This window comes from Orbicella franksi, chromosome 6 (assembly GCF_964199315.1).
Source record: "Orbicella franksi chromosome 6, jaOrbFran1.1, whole genome shotgun sequence".
In the NCBI taxonomy this organism is placed as follows: domain Eukaryota; kingdom Metazoa; phylum Cnidaria; class Anthozoa; order Scleractinia; family Merulinidae; genus Orbicella; species Orbicella franksi.
In genome coordinates, this window is record NC_138150.1 from 23,851,973 (window position 1) to 23,879,972 (window position 28,000).

The following is a 28,000-nucleotide window of genomic DNA, read 5'->3' on the forward strand; positions in this document are numbered from 1 at the left end:
GAGCCATTGGTAAACCGTACAGTCCCTCTGGCCAACCAGTCATTGCTACAAAGCAAAACATACCTCAGAACCAAATCGAACTTCGTGCGCTACAATAGCCTCTTACAGGCGTTGTAGTTGAGGCACAGCGTGCAAACCGGCGAGCGAAAAAAAGAGAGAGGGACTTGGTGCAAGAGGAGAACGAAATTTCAACCCCCAACTACATTCTCGTTCCCAGGGTATGGGGGGAGAGACCCTGGGAACGAGGTTACCCCAGCTAGTCCATCACTTGGAAGAGGTTAGCACTACATGCCGTACAATTTCAGATATGTACTGTTACTAAATCTATGTTAAAACGAGGTAGGGCCCTTGCTCCAAATAGCCCGCGATCACCCACCACGAAACCCGTTCACACTTCAATTGCAATAGGCCCTTTCGGAGTTACCTTGTGCCTCTATTTCAAAACGAGTCTTCGTGCAAAACCTTTCTTTTGAAAATGAGTTTGAGTTGCATAAAAATGGACCTGTAAGCGGAACTCAGTTTCACATGAAAGGTTTCGCACGAAGACTCGTTTTGACACAGAGGCAAAAGGCAACTCGGATATGGCCTTTTAGTGTTCTCGTCTCCTTGGCAGCTCCACCGTCACGCAATCTTTCCTCCCCCTGGAACATGTGACGAATGTCTGAGCTGGGGTTTGGAGACAGAATGCTTGGTGCTAACTTTTTGAGTGTTGAAAGTAATTTTGTACATCAGAAATATGACTTTAAAAATTGTGGCATAACTTGAGTTTCTATAGAGTGTAAAGGTTGCTGTTTACATAGTATAAACTGTCAAACTAGCGTAAAAAACCTGCCTTGAAGACCTTGAAATACTTCACAAAAAGGGACTGCTATTCTGCAAGACCCGACAAAACCAGTCGCACCGCAAATCATTCACCACTTCCGTTCTGTAGGTACCCTCGAAAATCGTACATTTTCCGTGCTCCGGTCTATGGGCCTCTCTTTACTTTGTCACGTTACACTACTTTCAACTGAGAAAGGAGTTGCGTGACGTGTGAACCAATTGCTAATAAAGGAGACTGGAAAGGAGGATGCTCCATTTATATTTGGAGCAAATATTTATTTCGACACTGCGCTCGCTGATGAAAATCGACCCGCTTTCTAAAAGGGCAAATCGGGCCGATTTTTTCCCCTCGCAATCCCAGTTAAAACAAATAAATCAGCACAGAAATTTAACCATAGCGTAGAAATTGGCTTGTGCTAATGAGCCGAACAAGACACCACGTCAGATCTAGCTTGTCACGCGTGTGGATTGTGACTGGATTTGTAATGGGAAAGCACCTCCGAGCAGACGAAATCAATGAAAGTATAGGTATAAATCAATGGAAAATATAGTTTCCCCATTGATAATTAAAGCATACATTCCAACCGACAAAAACGACATAGATAAACCTTCACCCAAATTTGATACCAAGTACAAAGTTGCGTTGGTATAAATGAATGCGTCAATTGGAATACTGTGCGCCACAAAATACTCAGCCTGGAAAGGACTTTGTGCACAGAAATGTCACTTACCATGTAAATAGAATTTTACCAAAGATTTCAGAAAAAAATCTGGGGTGTCGCAACAACGATTTACGCGGAATAGAGAAATTGCAAAGGGGGTCTGGTGTATAGTAACATTTTAAGGAAATAAAATTCTTTGCACAGTACCTGTGACATCCAATGATGATAAAAGTACTTTGAAGACGAAGAGCTCAAAAACGGCTGGCGCAAACATAACTGCCACAAAGCGGAGAATTACGCCAGCAATGTCTTGTGTTGGCTAATCCGCAATGCTGTTGTACTGGACGGACAGTCAACGCTGTCCGGACGTACGTCAAAACAGTGAGATCAATTTATCAGTTAATTATTAGCACCAGGGACAAACAAAGTAAAGTCAGTAACGTAGTAAATTCTACATGTACTAAAATTTCATTTTTCTGTCCAAGAAAAGCTCAATAAAAAAGTTTTTTTTCATTTTTTTTTTGTGAGAATTGATGTGAAAATGGCTCAGAAATTTTATTTTAAAATGGTAATCTCTTTAAGCATACCAGAGCTGGGCTGCAAGCTCGAGACTCAGGGCGTCGGCCTGTGATGAACCGCAGCACGCCCCTCCCGATCCCTCTATTTTCTCGTATTTTTATTCGATCGTTGAAAGCGCAGATAGAATCGCGAGAAAACTAAACGCCAGCGCAAAACGGGACACTTGACAGGGCAAGGCTGGGGACCGAGAAAAATAGAGGGGCTGTGGACTTCTTTGGAAAAAAGTAAAAAAACAGTGAATTCCTCGTTTCTCCAGAAATGGAAACTTCCCATTGGTTGAAAGGCGACAAAAGTGTGATTACAATTACCTTGACGACGGTCGACCAAGGTGGTGCTGTTAGCGACAAGGCGATAACAGGGGGAAGAGCCTAATAAGTCCACTTTTTTCCAAAGATGACTACAGCCTCTCTATTCTTCGTTTGGCTGGCTTTTTTCGCCTCACCGCCCCGACCCCACGTGCCTCGCGCTTGCTTTGCTCGCTTTTTCTTTCGCGTGCGTTGCCGAAAAATAGAGAGGCTGTGAACAATCTAAATTTTGCGAGTCTTGCATTGACTCTTCCAGAAAAAAATGGAAACATTTTAGACATTTTACGCTATTTCGCACTTACTAGTAGATATCTAGACAGAATAATAGGATGGTCTGCAATGTATACTATAGAATCGACATACAAGGTCTTAAGTGCGAGAATCTGGTCTTGGACGTCTTGGTTGCTCTCCGTCATCTCTCAAAGGTGTAAATAAACTAAGATTTTAACTTAAGCTATGCCTGAAAAATTTTTAAGATATTACTGCTTGGTGCTGGATTTGCCTAACCATCTCCATGTAAACGTCACGGAACCACCAACATAACCCGGAAAAGATGCGGCCTTGAGTTTTAGTTTTCAGACAAAAACAAAGGACACATCCTGTGCACTGCAACCAAAGAAGATTGATAACACTTAAATGATGCACGTTTTTGAGCGAGATTTGTTTATCATGAAATTCCAATGGGCAAACCTCGCCGAAATAAACCTCCGCCTCAAACGGATAACGCTATTGTGTGACAAATGGGAGACTGCAGTCTCAAGTACCAGCGGTCATTGTTTTGCGGTAGTACTTTTCGCGATCGAAACGTCGATCGAAACATTTCTGCATCAAGTAAAACTGCTAAGATTAAGAAGAGCAGCCATGGCTGTCGTTGAAGAGAACTGGCAGACGAAACGACAAACTATCGTGGAGAGAACCACGTTTATTTTCAACAGCCAGCTTTTGAGTGATGTGAAATTTGTTGTTCCAGTGGCGACTCGCGAAAGTGAGAGTAAGAAAGTGTTTCCAGCTCATAAGTTTGTGCTTGCAATCAGCAGTCCTGTGTTCTATGCCATGTTCTATGGTCAAATGGCGGAGACTACAGACTCTATTGAACTGCCTGACTGTGACTACGAGAGTCTGTTGGAGTTGTTTCGTTTCATGTACACCGACGAAGCGAATTTAAGCGGAAGTAATGTGATGCAAGTGCTGTACTTGGCGAACAAATACATAGTGCCTTCACTTGCTGAGAAATGTACCGAATATCTGCGCGACAGTTTAAAAGCATCCAACGTGTTTTGTATTCTGCCACACGCTCAGAAATTTGAAGATAAAGATTTAGAAGATCGATGCTGGGAAGTGATCGATAAGCAGACAGCAGAAGCTGTGACGTCAGAAGAATTTGTTGCACTTGAGAGATCTGTAGTCGAGTCTGTTGTGAAGAGAGAAAAGTTGAACGTGAAGGAAGTGGAACTGTTTAAAGCTGTTGATCGCTGGGCCACAAAAGAAAGCGAAAGGCAAGGGATAACTCTTGACAGCGACGCGAAAAGACGAATTCTGGGAGAGACGATCGTGAAATCTATAAGGTTTCCATCGATGTCGCAGAAAGAATTTGTCTCTGTTGTGTTTGATGCTAATATTCTTACCTTCAAAGAGATAAGTGACTTAATGAAACACTACAGTGGTGTTTTAACAACTTCTTTACCATTTTCAGAAGCGCCAAGGATTGTACGTTTTTACCAATGCAAACGATTTGTAAAGGTTGTTTCGGAAAGTCAGTGGGGCTACGCAAGTTCATCAGCTGATCGTATTCGTTTCAGTGTTAACAAGCCTATCAAGTTACACGGAGTTCAGCATTTTGGCTCAAAAGGTGGAGAGTACGTGGTTTCCACTGAAGTAAAACATAGTACAGGTGGTTCTCTCGTAAAACAATCAGGGTCCTACACTTCAGAGAAGGACGAGACTTCAGCCTATTTTGGCTATGTTGTGAAATTTGATCATCCTGTTGGTTTGGTGGAAAACAAGGAATACGAACTAGTGTCGCTTATCAAGGGTCCTTCGTCATGCTACGGTGAAGGAGGACAAACACCCGTTGAGATCGACGGAGTTCAGTTCATCTTCAGAAGTTCGCCTGTGTCTGCTAATGGGACCAGTGATACAAGAGGGCAGTTTCCCGCTTTTGTTTTCAGCTTGGTCTAATTGATCCACAAATCACATTCAGCTCGCATCTTAGACCGGGGTCCCTTAGATCTTTTGGACGTTCCTAGTTCTCCAACGTAATATGCTCTGACGGTCGGGAAACAGTCAAACTAGTGCTCGCTAGTAGAGTTCCCTCCTCTACTGTGGACTGGTGAATATTATAAGGGTTTTCTTATCAGGCGGCTCAGCAATCTTATGCCCCAGCAGTTTTTTTCAGAATTGCTTTAATATGGTACTCCCTCTTCAGGGGGGGATTTTATGGTAGAAAATCGCTACAGGGTTTCGTGACTTTTGGTTTATTTCTGTTTTCTGTTTTTGTCATATTCAGTTCATAGTTACAAAATCACTGTGATTTGAAATGGATCGGCTCTATGAAGTGTCTGTAGGAGTGTGTATGGGCCATACAAACTCCTATGGAGATCTCCATAGAAGCTCTCCTGGTATGTTTAGTTCACCTGCTGTTATGTTACATAAGTAAAACTCTGTATACCAGCGAAGTGGCCCATCAGGCCGGAGCTTATCCCGGTTTCTCTACTCCATGTCGTGCCCAAGAACACAACGCAATGTCCCTGGCCAAGGCTCGAACCTGGACCCCTCGATCCAGAACTGAGCGCACTAACCATGAGGCCACCGCGCCTCCGACATGTTACATAAGTATTCTCCCTTAATAAGACAAATTTAGTGTCTAGGTGACATTTTTTTCAAGATGTTCTGCCCTTTATTGTAATTTAATTTCTGCATGGTAAAAGTTGCAAGTCAGAACTTGCAAATGCAGAAAACACGTGTAGAAAAATTAATGAGAGAGACAAATTTTAATTTGCTGATTTAAAGCAGGCCTCTCCTAATTTATTGAGTTATTTTTTTGTAAAAAAAATACCTCTTAGTCGGCGCGTCGGGTATGTTAGGAACGGGTCAATGGGTGAGTGAGTGAGTGAGTGAGTGAGTGAGTGAGAGATGTATGTATGTCACACCAATCAGATTGGATCTACTATGAACAGCCAATCAAATTTCTTGTTGTAAAGGTAAATGGTACGTGAGAAACACAAGGTAAGTATAAACACAAGGACTTTGGTAATTGAAAAATAAAGAGTGACGTGTATGTTGTCGGTTTGTGATTTTTAGTCCGGTTTGGAGGAGAGTGTGACGGTTACATACGTACATTGGGCTGTTTTAGAGTGCATAATTTTCAGTGAAATGGTGGCTAGTTATGAACGAGATGAGTCTTGAGTTTTGAAGCAGTTCATGAGTAGTAGGCAAATGGCACGAGATATTTTTATTTTTAATTACAAAGGGTAACTTGATACTTTTGTTTTTCACAAGGAGTGAATTCAATTAGAGGTCACGAATCGTCGCTTTTAGTTCTTAGGACATGTTTTAGAGGAGACGAGACTATTTAGATTTGAAGTAGCTCTAACGTTTACAATAGTAAGTGCAGGTAACGATTGTTTTGTTCTTATTGCATGCAAATATGACGAGATATTTTTATTTTTTAGTTACAATGGGTAATTTGACACTCTTGTTTTTCACAAGGTAGTAAATTCAATTAGAGCTGACGAATCGTCGCCACTTGTTCCCACGAGATGTTTGCTATTTTTAGTTACAAATGGTAACTCGACACTTTTGTTTTTCATATGGGAGTAAATTCAATTAGAGCTTACAAGTTATCGGCTATTGTTCCCAGGATATTAAACAAAAAAGAAGCTTTCCTTTCTAGAGTGTTTTTACGTCTCTGCAGTAGCAGTTTAATATTTTTATTTGATGAGCATTTTATGACATTCTTTTCAGTCCGATATTTTTAAAGGTAAAAAGTATGAAAACTGTTCAAATGTTCTTTGAAGACTGTGTGGCACCAAGTTAAAGTGCAATTTAATTAAATCAGACTTTCAACGTGTCAGAGAGGTCTTTTTCTCTTTCTTTAAATTTTCGGTGAAGTAGTGTTGTTGCGTTGTGTTGTGTAAAAAGAGTAAACTTACTACTCGTATAAAATGCGAAAAGTTCTCTTAACTTGAGTATTTTTGAGCAAAAATTCCTCTTGGGGGCTGGAAGGGCTCCCGAGGGGGTACTCCCAGAAAAATTGGTTGGGGGTGTGCGGCCCGCTTCCCAAAACCCTTACCCTATTTATGACCAAAATCTGCGATATTCCTTACCCTATTTATGACCTGACCAAAAATTCGAAACCCTATTTACGACCTGACCCTCAAATCAAAACCCTGTTTCAGAACTGCGTTATAATTAGCTCCCTAGTTCAAACCAATGTTAAATTACCGTAAACGTATAAATTTGTGAAGGGCTTTTGTTGATTTTCTTTTCGATAATGATGAAAAAGTGGCTTCTTCTTAAAGCATACCCATATCAAGGCTAGAGTGCAAAAACCGTACCCTATTTATGACCAAAATGGCCAAAATCAGCTAAAATCGATACCCTATTTATGACCAAAACGGCTGAAAAACCATACCCTTCGGGGCCGCACAGACCTATATAGCCCATATAAGGGAGTTCCCCCCCCGGGGGGGAAGGGCTACGTGATCGGTGAGTGAGGGAGTTATGCATGTGCGCGTGTCAGACCAATCACAGTGTGGGTTGTATCAAAGAACGAATAAAATTGTCTGTTAGGAAATTAGATGGTATCTACATTAATCTGGAGACGTGTCAGATTACTGTAGTTTGTTCAGTCAAACATTTTATGGCTTACTATTTAGTTATCTTACCATTACCGATGTAACATCTTATGTACATCATAAACTCCCAGTTTCTTTCTTGCTGTACATCGCAACCAAAAAAACTTGTCAAATCAACCAAATCATTACTGTAAACAGTTCCATGAATGTGCCTATCTCCGAGACTTATAGTTCACAAAAAAAATAACTCTTGCACGCCTTGCGTGCCTATGTTGTACATAGCTACAGTCACTTATTCTGCACTGGAGTCTTTAACCCTTATAATACTCACTTTGGAGGGTTAATTTGTCTCTCAATTTTATTTTCTGCATGTTTTTTTTTCTGCATTTGCCTCTTGTTCTTTTGTTTTCAATCACACTGACGTATTTTATTGGTGTTGATATAAGTTATAAAGTAGGCAACACCTATTGTATAAAAATTGCATATTAACTTGTATATTCAAATTCACTCTAATTTTAACTGATGATGACAGAAGTTAATATCGGAACATGTATTTAAAACTGAAAAGCGTCCTTAAGTTTAGTTTTAGTATTGAAGAGTAGTGATTTAGGTTTTTTCATATTCTTGAAAGATTTCTTGGTGTGTTATTACAGTCAAATCCCGTCTAGTGCTCTTCCTAATAGTGAAGGTGTGAAATCATTTAATTTTCATTGAAGTTTCTTGTTCGCTTGACCTGAAATGAAAAGCTCTATATTCACTGGACGAGACTCGGCTTTTCACTCAGCGTAAGGTGGCTGTTCACATACCTATTGTAATGTAGGTTTTGCCACGTTGTCGTGGCTTCTGAAGTAGGTTTAAAAAGAAAATAAAATATGAGAGTAGAAAATGTTCATTTGTATGTTGGATTTTTCTGAGCCCTGATTGAACAAGGTCCCCTGATTTACGAGTCAAATAAGTCCGACTTTGAGTGATGACCAATCAGTGTACTCTGGTTAGCGCGAATAGCTCTCGGGTATAAAGCTTAAATAGCTCTTCTGTTAAACAACGTCAATAGTGTAATAAAGTAATAAAATTTTATTCTAACACGGTAATTTATGGAGAGCAACTTTTTAATTATCAAACGAGATAAACATACCAACTATATAAGCTAATAAGGTAACTAGTAGTTAAATTGATAAACCAGCTTCACAAGGATGAGGTGTAAATATCGGAAAATTACTCTACGAGTTTGTTTTGGAAGGTGTGATCTTATTTTAAAACCATCTCGCGCAGTCTGGTTGATAAGGTCTTGAGCATCATATTTGCTTGACTAACCCTAAGTTGATGATTAATTTTGCGCCAATTAAATCACGAAAACGTTCATCAGTATCACTATCATAACTTGAGCCAAGGTTATGATACGTGTAGCAAGATCAGTGGAGCTTTTGTGATTTCTGTGAGTCTCTCATTGAACAACATGCTCATAATACACTACAATAATCGACACAAGGTTGAGTCAATGAATTAAAAATGTAAAGAGTATAAAGTACCTCACGCGGAACAAGATTCCTTATATCAGCTTATAAGTGTTTGTCACTTATGCCAGCGTCAATCTTTTTCGACATCTCTTAATAATATGATATTCCCAATCTTGATTCTGATCAATATGTACACCCAGAGATTTTCATGGCACTCATGGTAGAAACCGGCTTGCTACAGGGTTTTGGTTTATTTTGATTCCAAGACTCTCAGTAATTAAAGAGGTTGCGTGAGATTGTGACAAGCAGGAACATCATGCAAAGGCGGTTTGTCCAGTGGTTACCGTAGTACTTCCGCTTATTCTTATATATTCCTGTTTCCTTTTTGACAAGAGAAAAGCTCGAAACATTGCTGTAACGAATAAATCTGCAAACATCAAGACAAGCAACGATGGCCGTTGTTGAAGAGAACTGGCAGACGAAACGATCAACTATCGTGGGGAGAACTACGTTTATTTTCAACAATCAGCTCTTGAGTGATGTGAAATTTGTTGTTCCAGTGTCGACTGACGAAAGTGAAATTAAGGTGATCCCAGCTCACAAGTTTGTGCTTGCAATCAGCAGTCCTGTGTTCTATGCCATGTTCTATGGTCAAATGGCGGAGACTACAGACTCTATTGAACTGCCTGACTGTGACTACGAGAGTCTGTTGGAGTTGTTTCGTTTCATGTACACCGACGGAGCGAATTTAAACGGAAGCAATATCATGCAAGTGCTGTACTTAGTGAACAAATATATGGTGCCTTCTCTCGCAGAGAAATGTACCGAATATCTGCGTGACAATTTGAAAGCAACCAACGTGTTTTGCATTCTGCAGCACACTCAGAAATTTGAATATAAAGATTTGGAAGAGCGATGCTGGGAAGGGATCGATAAACAGACAGAAGAAGCTGTGACGTCAGATGAATTTGTTACACTTGAGAGATCTGTAGTCGAGTCTGTTGTAAAAAGAGAAAATTTGAACGTGAAGGAAGTGGAACTGTTTAAAGCTGTTGATCGCTGGGCCACAAAAGAAAGTGAGAGGTAAGGAATAACTCCTGAAAGCGATGGCAAGAGGAAAACTCTGGGGGAAGAGATCGTGAAAGAGATAATAGGTTTCCATTGATGTCTCAGAGTGAGTTTGCCTCTGATTTATTCGATCCTTACATTCTTTCTTTTCAAGAGGTTGGTGACATGATAAAACATTATGCCAATGTTTTATGCCAATGTCAGTGTGGATGAAAAAATGATGACTGAGGCAATGTCCATGAGACAAATTATGTACTGAGGCAATGTCCATGAAAAAATCATGACTGAGGCGATGTCCATGAGACAAATGATGACTGAGGCAGTGTCCATGAAACAAATGATGACTGAGGCAATGTCCATGATAAAATGATGCCTGAGGCAATGTCCATGAAAAAATGATGCCTGAGGCAATGTCCATGAAAAAATGATGACTGAGGCAATGCCCATGAAAAAATGATGACTGAGGCAATGTCCATGAAAAAATCATGACTGAGGCAATGTCCATGAGACAAATTATGACTGAGGCAATGTCCATGAAAAAATGGTGATTGAGGGAATGTCCATGAAAAAATCATGACTGAGGCAATGTCCATGAGACAAATTATGACTGAGGCAATGTCCATGAAAAAAAATCATGATTGAGGCAATGTCCACGGTTAAATGCTTTTGATAATTATTTTGGGTGTTTAATTTATTATGGATTACGATAACCAACAAAAACGAAAAAAAGACTGAGGTACGTGCCTCGGTTTGCTTGTTTCTAGGAAGGGCCCATCTTTCTTGTTCTTAGAAAGTAGCCCGGTCTATAATTTGTATGTGCATGGAGTTTTATGTTCAGGAGATCAATATTGGTAAACTACTGGATTTCCTGTTATCTACACAATAGGAGGCAACATGTTTCTATTTTAACTCTTACGTTATTTCGTGTAGCCAGCACCCCTATCATTGTTGTTTTTATTCAAGCAAAACATTGTAATTTTTAACTCTAGCCTGATGAAATAAAAGTTTTTGTTGTTGTTTATTGTTGTTGATTCACAAATCACATTTTCCGCATGTCAGGGCTCCCTTAGATCTTTTGGAAGTCCCTAGTTTTGCGACGTAACATGCACTGGCGGTCGGGAAACAGTCAAACTAGTGCAAGGTTGCCACGGTCAGGGAAAATTAGATTTTATTCGAGGTCAGGGAAAAGTCAGCTAGTTTTTTATCATGTCAGGGAATTTCTAAATCCCTGTTCAAAGTCAGAAAAATGTCAGGGAATTTCATCTTAAGCTTGCCGCAAAATGGCGCCTTTTTGGCACTCTATTGCCGAAAGGGACCGTTTACAATTTAATATCGGCTTATATTCTGTCCCGATATTAGCATCGGGAGCACGGGATTTTGATAAGTTTAGAGTTCTAAATGATTTGTTACGTAATTTTCAAGCCCCAGACCAGAGTCCTTGTGCCTTGCTGAAAATTCATTAGGCGATGTGGACACTAGAACGAAAATCTTACTGTACTCAGCGCTGAGATAACAGATGACGTCCAAACGTGGTGGAACATCGGTGACACACGAGCTTTAGCCTACCTGCTCGCCGTGTGCCCCATTTTATATTCTTGAGGTCGAGTTCGTTGACAAGCGCACACTGCTAGGCACCATCTACAACTGAGAATAGATAGTGTGTAACGTAGCCAATCAGCGAACGGCATTCGTGATAGAACGATTGTAAATTTATACTAATTAACAATTAGATTATGAGCTCGAGATTTCTATGAAGTGATAGTTGATGAGGCCGTAGGCCGAATCAACTAACACCTCATAGAAATCGAGAGCGAATAACCTAATTGTTTCAGTAGAATTCTTACTAAAATTTACTTCAAATGACGATCTGCAATTATTTCTTGACGTATTATTAAACTTTGCGCCTGAGAAAGATCTCTCGGATTGAAGTGTCATTTAAAATTGAAATTGTGTGCGCGCGCATCAGTTTTTTCAATAATTTCAACTTTTGTAAAAGTCAAGAAACCGTAAATGTCCTTCGTTTAGACTTCGTTTAGTCTTATCCATTTGCATCAAAACTTTCCTCCAAAACGTTGGAAAACGAAGGAAAAAAAAACACCATTTCCTAGACGACCTCCAGCCACTGCACACTAATGGCTGAAAGTGTTCAATGGCTCAGCCAATCAGATTACAGCATTTGCATTAGTATACTAGTAGAATTCTAGTAAAACTGAACAGACGCACTGCAAACATGGAATCTATTTGTTAAATAGAAAACTGTGACAGGCGATCAGATTCGCACATGAACATGAACACAGCTGGCCACTAATTAAAATGAGACTCAGCATTTTACTTAGCGTACGGGTCCGCAAATGATCCGCATATTGGACCGCAAATCAGTCCCGACCAAAAATATGGAATGGCACGGATTTATATCAGAGGATGGTGAAAACATATAAAAAAATTCACACACACAAAAAAAATGTTTCATCATTTCAAAAGAAATATTCCACACTTGGTTTTTTGGTTTTCGAAGGCTATTGACTTAGAAAAACACTAATATATAGATTTAGCCAAGCCTAAAAGCGGAGCTCCTGGGCCGGGTTGTTCAAAGCCCAATTAAGCTAACCCAAGATAGGCGAGAATTTTAATTTGAGTTTTGAAACTTTACGATGGAGTTTTCCATTTCTGTTGTTTGGCCTTCTGTTTTGAGTTTCAATTATCTCAAGGTCCTCATAATACACAAAAAGCAGAGGAAAACATTTGTATACAAGAAAATTTACACTTTGGTTAACTTTTATAATCCTGAGTTAGCGTTAACCGACTTTCGAACAACCCGGCCAGCAAGTTAAGGTGACATGAGCCCGCGATCTAATCAAAAACCAGCACTTGGTCAGCAGTTAACTTCAAAAACCACGTGAACTCGATGAGCTCTAAACTTGAGCCCGCGATATGGTCACATGATACTGGTCAGCGGATACCTTGTTTTGACACATGTCAATTGACCATAACATGGATGTCCAATATCAAAGAGTTACGCTGCAAACCGAGGGTGCATGTCTCTGTCAAGCAATTAGCTGGAGTATGGCCGCCATGTTGGGCAACTCTGCCGCCGCCGCCGCCGTCGTCGTCGTCGTGCGTACGCGCCCAAGAGCAATACCGTTAGCCATGAAAACCATGAGAAAATTCATTCATGGGTTTCTTTTTCTTTCCCACATGAGTATGGGGCTCCACTTGGCGGCCCTTCGGGCCGCCGGAGCTCCGCTATTAAATTCCATATATACCTGGAGAAAAAAGCTTTCTGACAACAATCATTGAGCTCTTGTTGCTGTTGTTTCTGTTGTTGCCAGCCGGGTGACGTTAATGGACTCATAAAATTGGATCTTACTATAAATATGAAATACCAATGTTTAGCTAAGGAAGCATATGTAGCATATGTTGTGTTGTCAACACGAATCTGGAGATAATTTTAAAATTGCAAAGAAATCAAATTTCCTGCCTGCAATCCAAGTCCATGGGGGAGCAGGGGTCTTATGGGGGAGCAGGGATGGCGCAGTGGTGAGAGCACTCGTCTCCCACCAATGTGGCCCGGGTTTGATTCCCGGACCCGACGCCATAAGTGGGTTGAGTTTGTTGTTGGTTCTCTTCTCTGCTTCGAGGGTTTTTCTCCGGGTTCTCCGGTTTTCCTCCCTCAGCAAAAACCAACATACAGCTGATTCCAGCTGGCTGTAAGCTGTGCTCCAAGGTTCCACATGGACCGTATAGCGGCTGCCACAGGCGCCAATGCATGCTTTCGGTTCGACCTTGTTGAGCTGTGTCGTTGCTGTACTTTGCGACGGCGATTAGCCGCGACAATTATTATTATTATTATATTATTATTATTATTATTATTATTATTATTATTATTATTAGTATTTGGGTAATTCCGTGGTGCCATTCATAGCACCGTGGCTAGTAACAAAAATACAGACGAAAGTATGAAATGGACGGTAGTTGTAGGCCATTATTTAATCCATTATTTAAGCCATTATTATAAATCCATGCCATTCCATATTTTTGATCGGGATCATTTGCGGTCCAATATGGGGATCATTTCCGGTTCGGGATCATTTGGGGTCCAATTTTGGAATCATCTGCGGTGTTGGGATCATTTGCGGACCCGTACAGTACTGTAGCTGCTTGTCAAGCAGGGTATGTAGAGTGAAAAACTGTGTCCACTTGAATGCTGGCTTATCCGGAACCCTGATTGAACAAGGTCCCCTGATTTATGAATGAGCAGAGACGGCGTGGCGTTTTGAAACATGGCGGTGCTCATCGACCTCATCGTTAAGCCAAGCGCATACCTCTACTCGTATTTTCCAAAATGTCTTCTGCCTCGTCCGTTTGCACAAACAAACTTCTTTTCGATAAGTAAAAGAATTATGACAATACAGGAGAAGGCAGTTGTTTAGACGATCCTGTTTCATGGTGCTTCTAAGACAGGTTTTTAGTCTTCCTGGGGCAGAAAATGTGCGCTCGGAAGTGACCAATGCCACAGGTAATGCCAAATACAACCTTAACATTTTGTGGACCTCTCTTAGTAGCGTTTTGGTGACAGGAGTTTTGTTGAGAGCTCCGCAAATGATTCTTATATATTTAATCTGACGTACTTCGGGCAGATCACGAAACGGAATATTTTGTCAAACCAACTTTATGCTCCGCTGGCGTTATTTTCGGCACCGAAACATGGGGGGAGTGGGGCTGAGGCCTCTCCGCCTCATAAAGTTTCGTTTAGGGTGCTACAGCCCCCCTTGCAGCCTATGATTAGTCAAAGGATTCTATGAGTACTGACAAGAGATTACTCCGGTTGGCGTCGATGGCAGAAAAAAGTTAACCTGCAGTGCAGGCGTATTATTGGCGCGCGAGTGCACATTTTCGTGGGTCGCCATTTTGGATTTGGTAGCTGTGAAGGGTTGGGGCAAGGAAAAATTTGCCGAGGAATGCGAGGGAGTAGGCATCCAATTACAATCCAAGACCCAAGATGACGGCATCGAATTTTCCAATGGGCGAGATTATTTCATACAAATTTGTTATGGCTGCAAGTTACCGCGTGACACAACAACAGCGTAAAACAGATATGTTGTTGGGTGACAAGCAGGAACCTGTAGTCGCAAATACCAACGGTCAGTTGTCCAGCGGTAGCACTTCCTCTTATTCTTATTCCTGTTTCGCTTTTGACAAGAGAAGAGCTCGAAACATTGCTGTATCGAATAAAACTGCAAACATCAAGACCAGCAACGATGGCTGTTGTTGAAGAGAACTGGCAGACAAAACGATCAACTATGCTGGAGAGAACCACGTTTATTTTCAACAGCCAGCTCTTGAGTGATGTGAAATTTGTTGTTCCAGTGTCGACTGGCGAAAGTGAGAGTAAGAAGGTGATTCCAGCTCACAAGTTTGTGCTTGCAATCAGCAGTCCTGTGTTCTATGCCACGTTCTATGGTCAAATGGCGGAGACTACAGACTCTATTGAACTGCCTGACTGTGACTACGAGAGTCTGTTGGAGTTGTTTCGTTTTATGTACACCGACGGAGCGAATTTGAGCGGAAGTAATGTGATGCAAGTGCTGTACTTAGCGAACAAATATATGGTGCCTTCTCTCGCTGAGAAATGTACCGAATATCTGCGGGACAATTTGAAAGCAACCAACGTGTTTTGCATTCTGCCGCACGCTCAGAAATTTGAATATAAAGATTTGGAAGATCGATGCTGGGAAGTGATCGAGAAGCAGACAAAAGAAGCTGTGACGTCAGATGAATTTGTCACAGTTGAGCGATCTGTAGTCGAGTCTGTTGTGAAGAGAGAAAAGTTGCATGTGAAGGAAGTGGAACTGTTTAAAGCTGTTGATCGCTGGGCCACGAAAGAAAGTGAGAGGCAAGGATTAACTCCTGAAGGCGATGGCAAGAGAAGAATTCTGGGAGAAGAGATCGTGAAAGAGATAAGGTTTCCATTGATGTCGCTGAAGGAGTTTGCCTCTGTTGTAATCGATTCTCACATTTTATCTTCCAAAGAGACAGAGGACATGATGAAACATTATGGTGGTGTTTTAACATCATCTTTACCATTCATACAGGTTAAAAGGATTTGCTACGTTGGATATCGATGCCAAAGATTTGACAAAATTTTCCCTCCAGGTAATGATATGTGGCGTCACCGTGGTTCCAATCGTGACAGTGTTCAGTTCTCTGTCTCCAAGCCTGTTACTTTAATTGGAGTTCAGCATTTTGGTTCTGAATTTGGCGAGTACACTGTTGTCACAGAAATTAAGGATAGTGCAGATGATTCGTCTTTTGTGAAACAATCGGGATCCTACGCTTCAGAGAAGGACAAGTTAGAGTATAATCAATATTATGGTTTTGATGTGCAGTTTGATCGTCCATTATGCTTGCAGGAAAATAAGAAGTATAAGTTAGTCTCGCTTATCAAGGGCCCTAACTCGTGGTATGGAAACTTCGGGCGAACATCTGTTCAATGCGAGGGAGTACGATTCACTTTTACTTCATCAGGTGCTAGCTCTAATTCAACATCTGAAACGAGAGGCCAGTTTCCCGCGTTTATTTTCGCTTTAGTTTAGTTTCAGTATTCAGGTGCACCAAAGGACGTTTTTGTGACAAATGCTTTAAAACACCGTTTTAGACTATCTGGAGTTCTTTTAAAGCTCTGTAGGTTAATTTTAGCTGCGCTATGCAATTTTTATCTGTTCGGTCAGTCTAGGGGAACTTGGGTCTTCTCGAATATATTAGGGCTTGTTTTGGCCATTTCCCGAAAACCTTAGCTCTGATCCTTTCCGAAGATCATAGCTGACATTTTTTCGGTACCCAAAAGGACATTTTTATCAATCCTAAACCATTCAATTTCTCATCTCACGAAAGTTCAAGGTGACAAGGAAGAAAGCTTTTCCGAACAGATAACTTTCAATAAGATAACTTACCGAAACGATCCGCTGGGTGCCCCCGAGTATTGAAGAGAAGTGATTTAGGTTTTTTCATTTCTTGAAAGATTTCTTGGTGTGTTATTACAATCAAAACCGGTCTAGTGATCTTCCCAATAGTGAAGTTGTTAAATCATTTGATTTTCATTGAAGTTTCTTGTTCGCTTCACTTGAAATAAACATTGCTATATTCAATGGACTCAGCTTTTCACTCAGCTTAATGTAGCTGTTAACATATCTATTGTAACGTAGGTTTTGTCACGTCGTCGTGGCTTGTCAAGTAGGTTTGCAAAGTAAATAAAGTAGAGTAGAAAATGTTCATTTGTATCAGTGTGTGATTTTTCTGAGCTCTGACTGAACAAGGTCCCCTGATTTACGAGTCAAATGAGTTCGGTTTTGAGTAATGTGCCAATCACTGCTCTCCGGTTAACTTGAATTGGTTTAATAGCGTCAATAGTGTTAAAAAGTAATACAATTTTATTTTAACACGGTATTTTATGGAGATGAACTATAAAATTATTACAAGAGATAAAACACATTAAGTATATAAGCTAACAAACTAACTATAGTAGTTAATTAATGTGAAACCAACTTCACAAGGAGGTCGTGTAAATATCTGAAAATTACTCTACGAGTTCGTTTTGGAATGTGTTATCTTTTAATTTCATTTTAAAACCATCTCGCGCAGTCTGGTGGATAAGGTGTTGAACAACATAATCGCTTGACTAACGGCCCGTTGATGATTAAGTTTGCGTCAATTAAATCACAAAAACGTTCATCAGTATCACTATCATAACTTGAGCCAAGGTTATGATACGCGTAGCAAGATCAGTGGAGCTTTTGTGATTTCTGTGAGTCTCTCATTGAACAGCATGCTCATAATACACTACAATAATCGAGACAAGGTTGAATTAATGAATTAAAAATGTTAAGAGTATAAAGTATCTCATAGGGAACAAAATTCCTGATATCAGCTTATATGTGTTTGTCACTTATGCCAGAGTCAATCTTTTTGGAAATCTCTTAAATTTAATATGATATTCGCACTCTTGATTCTGATCAATATGTACACCTAGAGATTTCATGGCACTCATGGTAGAAACCGGCTTGCTACAGGGTTTTGGTTTATTTTGATTCCAAGACTCTTAGTAATTAAAGAAGTTGCGTGAGATATTGGTAAGCAGGAACATCAAAGGCTGCTTGTCTAGTGGTAGTACTTCCGCCTATTCTTATTCCTGTTTCGTTTTCGACAAGAGAAGAGCTCGAAACATTGCTATAACGAATTAAACTGCAAAGATCAAGACAAGCAACGATGGCTATTGTTGAAGAGAACGGGAAATTACGACTCTTTGGCCGCGTAAAAGACGACATGGGTATATGTTGACAGTGTAACTCTCAAGTTTACTCGAAGATGACCAAGGAAGGCATACTGAGGTACGATTATGAGCCGTTTAGCTTACAGTAGCATCTTTTTCACACGACAAAAAAGGAAATGAACGTAATAATGAAAGACGCGGGTTCACTTCGATATGGATGCCCAGGCATCCATATCGAAGTGAACGCGCGTCTTCCATTATTACGTTCATTTCCTTTTTTGTCGTGTGAAAAAGATACTACTGAAGCTAAACGGCTCATAATCGTACCTCACCCGGCATAGTGAATCGAACCCAATCGAACTGTTTTTTAATCGAACTCATCGAACTTCATCGAACTTAATCCGTGGATTAAGTTCGATTGTGTTCGGTACTCTAACACATAGACGTACGGGCCGGGGGCTGCAGCCCCCCCAGTTACAGAAATGTTTGAATTTTTTTAGGTAAAGGTAAGGTAAAATCTTTATTTAGACACGGTATTTCCTTCAGGACTTAATAATATTAAATTAAATTAATCTAACTACCTAACTAACGAGGGTCCACAATAGGGTTCTCAGATCCCGCTTTCCCGCCCAATTTTTCCTGTCAATCCCGCCATCCCACCCTTTTTTGCCTGGAAATCCCAATCCCGCCCACTTTTCAAAGACGTTTCTGCGTTAATTATTAATTTCTTAAATTAATAATTAAGTTGACAAAACTTTTTTAAAATAGACATGGCACAAAAGATCACAAAAGGATTCAATGGGTAGTAGATAAGCCCCGAGGGGTACTTCCAGGAAAGTTGGTTGGGGTTTGTGGCCCACTTCCCAAAACCCTTGCTATATTTATGACCAAAATCTGCGTTTTTTGCTACCCTATTTATGACCTGTCCAAAAATTCGATAGTCTATTTTTGACCGTTGCGGCTGACACAGTTGCCCCAAACATAAGTTATGAAGACTTTTGTTGACGGTTTTATCCATAAAGATGAAAAGGTAGCTTCTTCTAAGAAACACACCCAATTCAAGACTAGAGTGCTAAAACGATACCCTATTTATAACCAAAATGGCCAAAATCGATACCCTATTTATGACCAAAACTGCTGAAAAACCCTACCCTGTGGGGCCGCACATACCCACATAGCCCATATAAGGGATTGCCCCCCCCCCGGACAGATAAGTAAGTACAAATGATAATAACGTTTCTTTTAAACAGTTTAATGTACATCTTTTGCTTTCTTTTGTCCACGTATCAGTGAAAGAAAAAGATTGGTCATTCCCATATTCAAGAGATGGCCCGTAAACACACTTGACTATCACGGATTTCATTACATGTGTCGTGATATCCCGTCACGCACTATGATCGCAATGAATCATGGATAAGTAGGGAATGAGCACGCCTTCAAGGTGATATGGCGTGGCAATGTTGCTGTTGTAAAGATGTTGTTATTGAAAAAATGAACCTTTATGTCTTGAATGATTGAACGAATCACAAACTACGAGAGAGCAACAACGGATTGTCAATTTTCGAATATTGTACACTTGACAGTTTCTTTCAAAGCTTTCAGCGTCTTCACTTTACTTGAAATCTGGGCTCAGTACTTTTCTTTCCGAATGAAGGCACTCCCGCTTGCACATCTTTTTCGTAACATATGGCTATGCAATTTATAATGTCGTTCGGTAAATCACTATCACCGCCATCCGGTGTGGCCATCCTGGCCAAACCAAGCCAAGCGCTCTAGGAAAGGTCGAAACTGGCTAAAAAACTAGAGAGGATCGGGGGCTCAGGATTACAGACGCACGTGTCGAAAATGTCGCTACAGTTTTATGATGTTAACATAGTCAAGCGATAATGGATACGTTTGACAGAACCTGACCTGACAGGGTACAGAGCCGTTGCTATTCATTACTTGAAACCTGACACAGCTATACGCACAAAAGGTTCGTTTCCGCCCGGGTTTCTGCCAGCTTGCGGTTTTCGCGCTGCTCAATTTATCAGGTCACGAAAGAATTGAAATCCCGTATCCCGTTCCGTTCCCCTTGCGAATCTCACATCCTAACCCCATAAAAACACGAAATCCCGCTCCCGCTCGTATTTGTAATTCCCGCTTCCCGCCCCTGTTTTCTGCTCAAATCCCAAATATCACGGCGAAAAGAAGCCAAATCCCGCATCCTGCCAAACCCATTGGGGACCCTCACTAATAAATCACTAATAACTACTACAACAAGAGAAATGATAAAACACCTGCTTTACAAGGTAGCCGTGTATAAAAGCAAAAAAACTTACATAAGATTACCCTCAAAATCATAATTCTTCACCTTAGATTTAAATTCATCCACCAGAGGGTGACTGACGCCTATCCTAGGGTAAACTATTCCACAGTACAGCTCCACTGTAGGACAGACTTCTTTTACAATGATTAGTGCGGGGCCGTGGAATGGCAAGCGAACAGTCACTATCCTTTAAGTTATAGGTTAAGGTATCGGAACGGAAGACAAAGTGCGAACTAAGATAGTCCGGAACCATACTATTTACAATCTTATACATCATTATTGATTTATCAACAAGGCGTTGACGGTCCAATTTAACCCAGTTTACTATTCGCAACAATTCATTGGTACTACGATCGTAATTCTTGTAATTTTTGAGAAAGACTCTCAGAACAGGATCCCCACACCGAGCTGCAGTAATCTAGATGAGGTTGGACCAATGAATTGTAGATGGAGAGTAGAGTCTTATATGGAACCGTATACCTAATACGTTTAATGGCGCTTATACCGGAAGCAATCTTTTTAGCAAGCTCGTTGATATGACACTCCCAAGTAAGATGTTCATCAATGTGTACGCCTAAGGATTTTACAGTCGAGACTTGCTTTATCGGGAACTGATTAATTGTGGCAGTGGGATTCGCTGTAGAATTCAATAACCTTTGCTTAGAACCAATCAGTAGGAATTCTGTCTTTGTCATACTTAAAGTTCGGTTGTTGGCTGCAAGCCACACACGAATTCTCTCCAAATCAAGATTAATACAATTATTCATTTCATCAACATCACTACCAGCAAAAGTATACTAGTATCATCGGCGTACATCCTTGGTTGGGAATGCTGGACACAATTAGGCAGATCATTTATATATAATAGGAAAAGGAAGGGACCCAAGAATCGTTCCCTGTGGAACACCACAGCGAAGGAACATTTTAGAAGATTTATTCCCGTTTACTAAACACGTTTGGGTTCGGTTCTTTAAATAAGAGCAGAACCATTGGTTTGTGGAACCTTGAATACCATAAGCTTGTAATTTCGAAAGAAGAATAGTATGGTCCACAGTATCGAAGGCCTTCTTAAGATCTAAAAATACACGGCATTATTCGGGCAAAACGCTGATGATTCGGGCAAAAGTACTTGGGAGAAAACAGTCTGAAAGGTAGTCAAAGCCAGGCTTGTAGGCTACTTTCTCTGACGTTTGCCTTGTCAAGACGGAGTTAAGGTCAAATGATCTAATGCTCCAGGAAATCTGTTTTGAAAAAGCCATATATCGTTTAAATGTGTATCGTGGAAATCTACGAGATGGATATTACTTCCATCAACAAAACAATGACAGAATCAAAGCAAGCTAAGACCTAGACTTTTGTTTTTGTGGTTGCTCTGAAAAGACCCGTCTTAAATGGCTCCACAAAGAGCCGTTTTAAATTTTCTTCTCGGACGAGGAAGAATTTACTGTTTCTTTTATAACTTTCTGATTTTACTAGGCTGTAACTACAGTGCAATCCCGATTTCTCGAGCCCTCATTTTTTCAAACCTCCTGATAACTCGAAACAAAAGTCGTTTCCCTCTCCTCAGTCGAACACTGTAATTTTACCTCGATTTCTCGAACTATCCGATTTTTCGAACCAATTTTCGTTTCCCTCAGAGGTTCGAAAAATCGGGACTCCATAGTAATTTTGGAATGATAATAGATTTATTAGCAGTGAGAATTGTGAACGTTCTTGTTTTTACTGCGATTTGAGTGCATTTGCACAACGCATGCTTTCGGGCACTGTGTAATTTTTTAGGTTAATAAGGTCACCGCCCCCCACCCCCTCCCCCCAGGTCCGAAGGAGCCCGTACGCCTATACTCGAACAGAATCGAACTCACACACAAAAAAATTGTACAGTCGAACTCAATCGAACGTTCGATTTTCAAACTCTTGATTTCCTATAGATTCCGTGAGTGCAAATACATAGAGGAACCAATGTGAGGGGCCAGAAGGTTCAATGAGCTCTACTTTTATCCACAAGAACAGTGCCTCGTCATCCTCATACCCCGGCCAGTATACTTTTGATAATATAGATAATCATTGACGCTCTAGAAATCAATACACAGGATCATTCACTTGTCTACTTTGATTTTGACCTGAGGAAAAAAATTAATTTTATTGTTGCATTTATTATTTATCCTTTCTATCATGACAGTAAGATGTTCCTAGATTTCCAACACACTGACGATTCTAAACCTTTTTCTCTCCAAATCACTTTTTATTGTCCTCGATGATTTTGAAAGAATAATATATATTGATAGAAAGCTATTTTTCATAATTATCCAGCTGTTGAATACCGTTGCCTGTGTCGCTAGTAGTAATTTGCTTGTATTTTTTTATGAAAGTAACACTTCAAGTTGTCGTTTTGCTACTGCAAGTTACCTTAATACGCAACAATAATGGAAGTTCGTTTTTGTTATTGAATAATCAGTATAAAAAAGGATGAGAGAAACCTGTTTTCGATGGGCTTGCTTTGTAGTGTAGGTTTACCAGAGCTGGGGTACAGTATTGACGCGTCCAGACCACATAAAGTAAGCCTTATTCAAGCGAATTTATTCACCGATCCAACTGAACGTGACCTCAATCCTTGGATTGAGTTCGGTTGCCGAACTTAATCAAACGCAATCTAATTCGATTAGTTCGATGAGTTCGATGAGTTCGATTAGATTCGATTAGTTCGATTAAGTTCGATTGGTTCGGAAATCGAACTCAATTGCCGAAACTCAATCGAACTCAATCGAACTCAATCGAACTCAATCCATGGATTGAGTTCGATTGAGTTCGATTTTCCAACGTTCGATTCAATATGCCGGACCTCAGTATGCCTTCCTCAGTCATCTTCGAGTAATCTTGAGAGTTACACTATCAACACATACCCATATCGTCTAATACGTGGCCAACGAGTCAAAATTTCAATACGACAGGATTTATGTCAGAATAAGCTCTGTGGTCTCCAAGATTTGCGGCCAGCAGTCCTCAGTCAACATCTTGTAATCCATTATCTTTGAGCCACTGTATGGAGTCTGTAATCTGTAGTCTGCAGTCTGCAGTCTGCAAATGTCAGACACCGCTCTTCGACGTATGTCAAAGAGTCATTTGAAGAGTCATCAGGATCACTGGACTCTGAGCTTGGGTCTGAGTTTACTCTGGACTGTTATAGTGAAGCTCAATTTAATCATACTGTTTGTATTTACCATACTTTAATATGAGATCTTTCGAATTCTAGAGGCTTTGTTGGAGAAACTGAAAGTATTATTTAGGAATTCCTGACTGATTGAGCTTTTTTTTTGAAACTCAATTTAATCATACTGTGTTTTATTTACCATGCTCTAAATTTGTATTGCTATCAAACTTTCAACAGATGGGTTTTTCATTCTGCTAAATTATGATGCCATGTGTGCTACCGTTGTCTTTCTTTTTCATTGAATAGCATTAAAGTGCTACTTTTGCAACTTTTAATTAAAGTTTCCTGTTTTATTAAATCCTAGCACAAATAAAGTAGCACTGTCTTAAAATATATATAACAGAGGAATTCCTTTCCTACTTCATGACAGTTAGGAAAACAACAGCTCATAGATCAGAACACCTTAGAGTTGACAAATTTGTCAGTTCTATTCCAATGAACTCTAATAACTCTTCCACTACTTTTCCATTTTGCAAAAAGGAATGAAAAAGTAATGCTCCCTCCCTGTATGTATTAGATTTTACATCCGAACCCCTCTCTCTTGTTGTCATTTTCTCCTATCCTTCCCCCCTCTAATTTTCCAACCCCCCCCCCCACTCCAGGTAATTATTGCACAGTCCCTTACTGCACAGCTGTGGTGTGAATCAGTTTAGGTTTCTTTTTGGCATCTTAGGTTAAGAAAAGTTGATTTGAATGTACCTTGACGAAAACGCGTGCAACCAAGGGTATAGCTTGCTGTTTTCCAATGCAGGACTTTGGGCGCGATTTTTTATCGACGGACGTGAGATCACGTGAGACTGCAAGTTCCTGCGTGACACACGATCGTGTTGTTGTGTGACAAGCAGTAACCTGCAAGCAGTCGCAATTGTCCAGTGGTAGCACTTCCTCTTATTCTTATTCCTGTTTCGCTTTAGGCGTGCGAAGAGCTCGAAACACTGCTGTATGCAGTAAAACTGCAAAGACCAAGAAAAACAACGATGGCTGTTGTTGAAGAGACCTGGCAGACGAAACGATCAACTATTGTAGAGAGGACCACGTTTATTTTCAACAACGAGTTATTGAGTGATGTGAAATTTGTTGTTCCAGTGTCGACTGGCGAAAGTGAAAGTAAGAAGGTGATCCCAGCTCACAAGTTTGTGCTTGCAATCAGCAGTCCTGTGTTCTATGCCACGTTCTATGGTCAAATGGCGGAGACTACAGACTCTATTGAACTGCCTGACTGTGACTGCGAGAGTCTGTTGGAGTTGTTTCGTTTCATGTACACCGACGAAGCGAACTTGAGCGGAAATAATGTGATGCAAGTGCTGTACTTGGCGAACAAATATATGGTGCCTTCCCTCGCTGAGAAATGTACCTCATATCTGCGCGACAATTTGAAAGCATCCAACGTATTTTGGATTCTGCCACACTCTCAGAAATTTAAAGATAAAGATTTGGAAGATCGATGCTGGGAGGTGATCGAGAAGCAGACAGAAGAAGCTGTGACGTCAGATGAATTTGTCACAGTTGAGCGATCTGTAGTCGAGTCTCTTGTGAAGAGGGAAAATTTGAACGTGAAGGAAGTGGAACTGTTTAAAGCTGTTGACCTCTGGGCCGCAAAGGAAGGTGAGAGGCAAGGGACAAGTCGTGATGGAGACGAAAAGAGACGAATTCTTGGAGAAGAGATCGTAAAAGCGATACGATTCCCATTGATGTCGGAAAAGGAATTTGTCTCTTTTGTCTTTGATTCTCACGTTCTTACTTTTAAAGAGGTTGGCGATATGATGAAACACTACAATGGTGTTTTAGCATCTTCTTTACCATTCTCACAAGCTCAAGGATTGGATTCGCTAAAGATCGGTGCCGCAGATTTAAGAAGTTTCTTCCGCCAAATGAGGGTGGCCCTTGGAGGTACACCGGTAATCCTGACTGTATTAATTTCACTGTCGACAAGCCCATCAAGTTATACGGAGTTCAACATTTTGGTTCTGAAGGTGGAGAGTACACTGTTGCCACAGAAGTGAAAGATACCACGGGTGGCTTTTCTCTTGTAAAACAATCTGGAGTCTACGCCTCTGTTAAGGACGAAACCGAAACTTATTACGGCTTTGATGTACAGTTTGATTGTCCTGTTTGTTTGGAGAAAAATAAGGAGTACAAGTTAGAGTCGTTTATTGAGGGCCCCTCGTCATGGTATGGAGAAGGAGGACAAACATTCGTTGAGTCTCAAGGTATACGAGTTACCTTCCGTACTTCAAGGGGTGTAAATAACTGGACTGGTCTTTCAAGAGGCCAGTTTCCTGCTCTTTGGATAGGCTAAAGCTTTCCTTTATAGGGTTAAGAAAGTAAGCCCGTCTTATAATTTTTACAATACAGAGTTTGATGTTCAAGAGTACTTCTTGCACCTTGCCCTTAAGAACTTCGTTCGATCCTACTTTCCTCCAGGTTTGCCCCTTGAAGTCCTGATTTAGTTACAATTCGGCTACTTATTAAAGATATATGTTTGAAAGTGTACTGAGAATGTAGCAAATACGACCTGAACAGGAAGTTTATGCCTTATTAAACAGTTAGACTTCAATGCGACCTCGATTCAAACGCAAAGGAAGAACGTGATGGATTTTAAGTTTTATTAATGTAAATTATATATAGGTATATAATTGGTATTATTACTATACATGTTTGTTTTTTCTTTAACTTTTAGCTTGATACACGACCCCACAAGCAAACCTGTTGCTTTGAACAAAATCGTATTTAAATTAACTAAAAGGATTGTTGCTGTTGTCGACTGTTGCACTAATAATATACCGTAACTTTCGAAAGTAATGATCCCCCCTCATCCAATAAACAATTATTGGATGAGGTTTTTGTGACATGCAGAATAATCAATGTCGAGGTAGAGGTAATCAGCCGAAACCGAAGGCTGAGGCTGATAACTCTTACCGAGACCTTGATTATCCTAGATATCACAAAAACCGAATCTAATAATTGTTTTATTATACATTGAACTAAAAAAACTGGAAGTCATGGTTTTGCTTCTTCACTGACGGCAAGCAACACAAAGCGCGCGAATTTGACATGATTAAACTAAGGAAAATAAAAGAACTGCGGTCATACATGACATGATTATCGATTACCCGTGACCTTGAGTGTCCTTGACATGATAATTGTATAATCCAGGCTATAGCAAGATGACGTCAGAGGCACTGATTTCGAAAATTCACTGTACGCTTTCGGCCAATCAAAAAAGAGTTAGTGAGGCCCAGTTCAGACGTCGTGCTTATGCCGTGCCGAACTAAATTGCAATTACGTTCGACCGCAGCACGGCAGGAAAACAGCTCTGATTCAGACGTCGCGACAGAGTCGAACCAAATTCAGAATTTACTGATGCCGCGTAACAATTCTCCTCCTAACTCCCCGTGGGAACGCAACCCGCCAAAATACATTAATATAATATATGAATTTTGTTTAGCGAGGGAAAAGCACGACGTTTGAATCGCTGCCGTGCCAGAGTCGTGTAGCACGGCAGAGCTTGTCGAACTTAATTCAAAAGTTTGATTCAGACGCCGTGCTTCTGCCGTGCTTTTGTCGAACTTAATTCCTGAATTTAGTTCGGCACGGCAGAAGCACGATGTCTGAACTGGGCCTGAGTTCAATGTATAATAAATCCCGAAAGTAGCGAGCCCTCCGAAAACAGCGACCCCACCCCAACACCCCCTCCCCGAAAATAGTGAGACCCAGGTTAAATAGTATATTTATTTTTCCAATCAATAGTCAGGTGCAAGTTAGGTATGGTAACTTGATTTAAGGAACTCCACAACAAGGGAAGGTATTGCTTATGCCACGAAGCGTAGTGAAAATACCAATTCGTGCTTCATCACATGAGTTAATGTCTCGCCCAGTTAAAACAAAACCCGTAGAAAGAATCGTCTTCAAGTAACAGGAACGTAATATAGGGAACTTTGATTCAAATTAACACCATTTTCACCAAGAGCGTATAAATAAGAACGTTTCTTCAAATTTAAATTTAAAACTCGGCCGAGATATTGTTAAATCAGACTAACGTAGCAGTGCGTAAATGAAGTAGAAATAGTTTATGGTATCTGATATAACTAGCATTCCTGCCCACCACTCACAACGCGGTCTAGACATGAAGAGCTCAGCCATGTGGCAGCAATATAGATTTAAACTGGAAAAGCCCAGTCGTACCAACTTTATATAACGCTTTTTGCTCCTCGAAAGTAACGAGCCCCAAAGGCTACTAATTCCGAAAGTAACAAGGGTCGTTACTTTCGGAAGTTTACGGTAGTATAAAGAAAAACATTAGGAGGTTCATAATTATATTTCAGTTCAAAGGTTAGTGTAGAAAGCACAAAAGGGAGTGAAGGCTTTGGAATACATTTACAACCGTTGCGCAAATGCTATCCCAATTGGGCTATGATCCTACCGCCCGAAGAAACAATCCAACGGCAAGCACCATGCTTACAGTGGTGATTTACACATGTGTGTAAAGTAGATTGATTTTTTTTAACAGGAAAGGAAGGGGGAAGGGC

At 40.5% G+C, this 28,000-nt stretch overlaps 2 protein-coding genes and 2 pseudogenes across 2 annotated transcripts; all 4 read left to right on the top strand.

Annotated features, from left to right (window-relative positions):
- Positions 1-1,890: 1,890 nt before the first annotated feature.
- Positions 1,891-7,439, top strand: LOC145490032 (BTB/POZ domain-containing protein 6-B-like). The gene has a single exon (XM_081469124.1). The coding sequence runs from the start codon at positions 3,005-3,007 to the stop codon at positions 4,544-4,546; it is 1,542 nt and encodes a 513-aa protein (XP_081325250.1). The 5' UTR covers positions 1,891-3,004; the 3' UTR covers positions 4,547-7,439.
- Positions 7,440-9,072: 1,633 nt separating this feature from the next.
- LOC145490526 (BTB/POZ domain-containing protein 6 pseudogene) lies at positions 9,073-9,708 on the top strand (annotated as a pseudogene).
- Positions 9,709-14,173: 4,465 nt separating this feature from the next.
- Positions 14,174-17,985, top strand: LOC145489922 (BTB/POZ domain-containing protein 6-like). The gene has a single exon (XM_081469009.1). It carries the CDS (start codon positions 14,948-14,950, stop codon positions 16,280-16,282), a length of 1,335 nt encoding a protein of 444 aa, XP_081325135.1. The 5' UTR covers positions 14,174-14,947; the 3' UTR covers positions 16,283-17,985.
- A 6,080-nt stretch (positions 17,986-24,065) lies between these two features.
- LOC145490293 (BTB/POZ domain-containing protein 6-like) lies at positions 24,066-26,276 on the top strand (annotated as a pseudogene).
- Positions 26,277-28,000: the final 1,724 nt, after the last annotated feature.

Excerpts from the sequence above, each read along its gene's own strand:
- LOC145490032 (XM_081469124.1), top strand. The coding sequence starts at position 3,005 with ATGATGCACGTTTTTGAGCGAGATTTGTTTATCATGAAATTCCAATGG.
- LOC145489922 (XM_081469009.1), top strand. The coding sequence starts at position 14,948 with ATGGCTGTTGTTGAAGAGAACTGGCAGACAAAACGATCAACTATGCTG.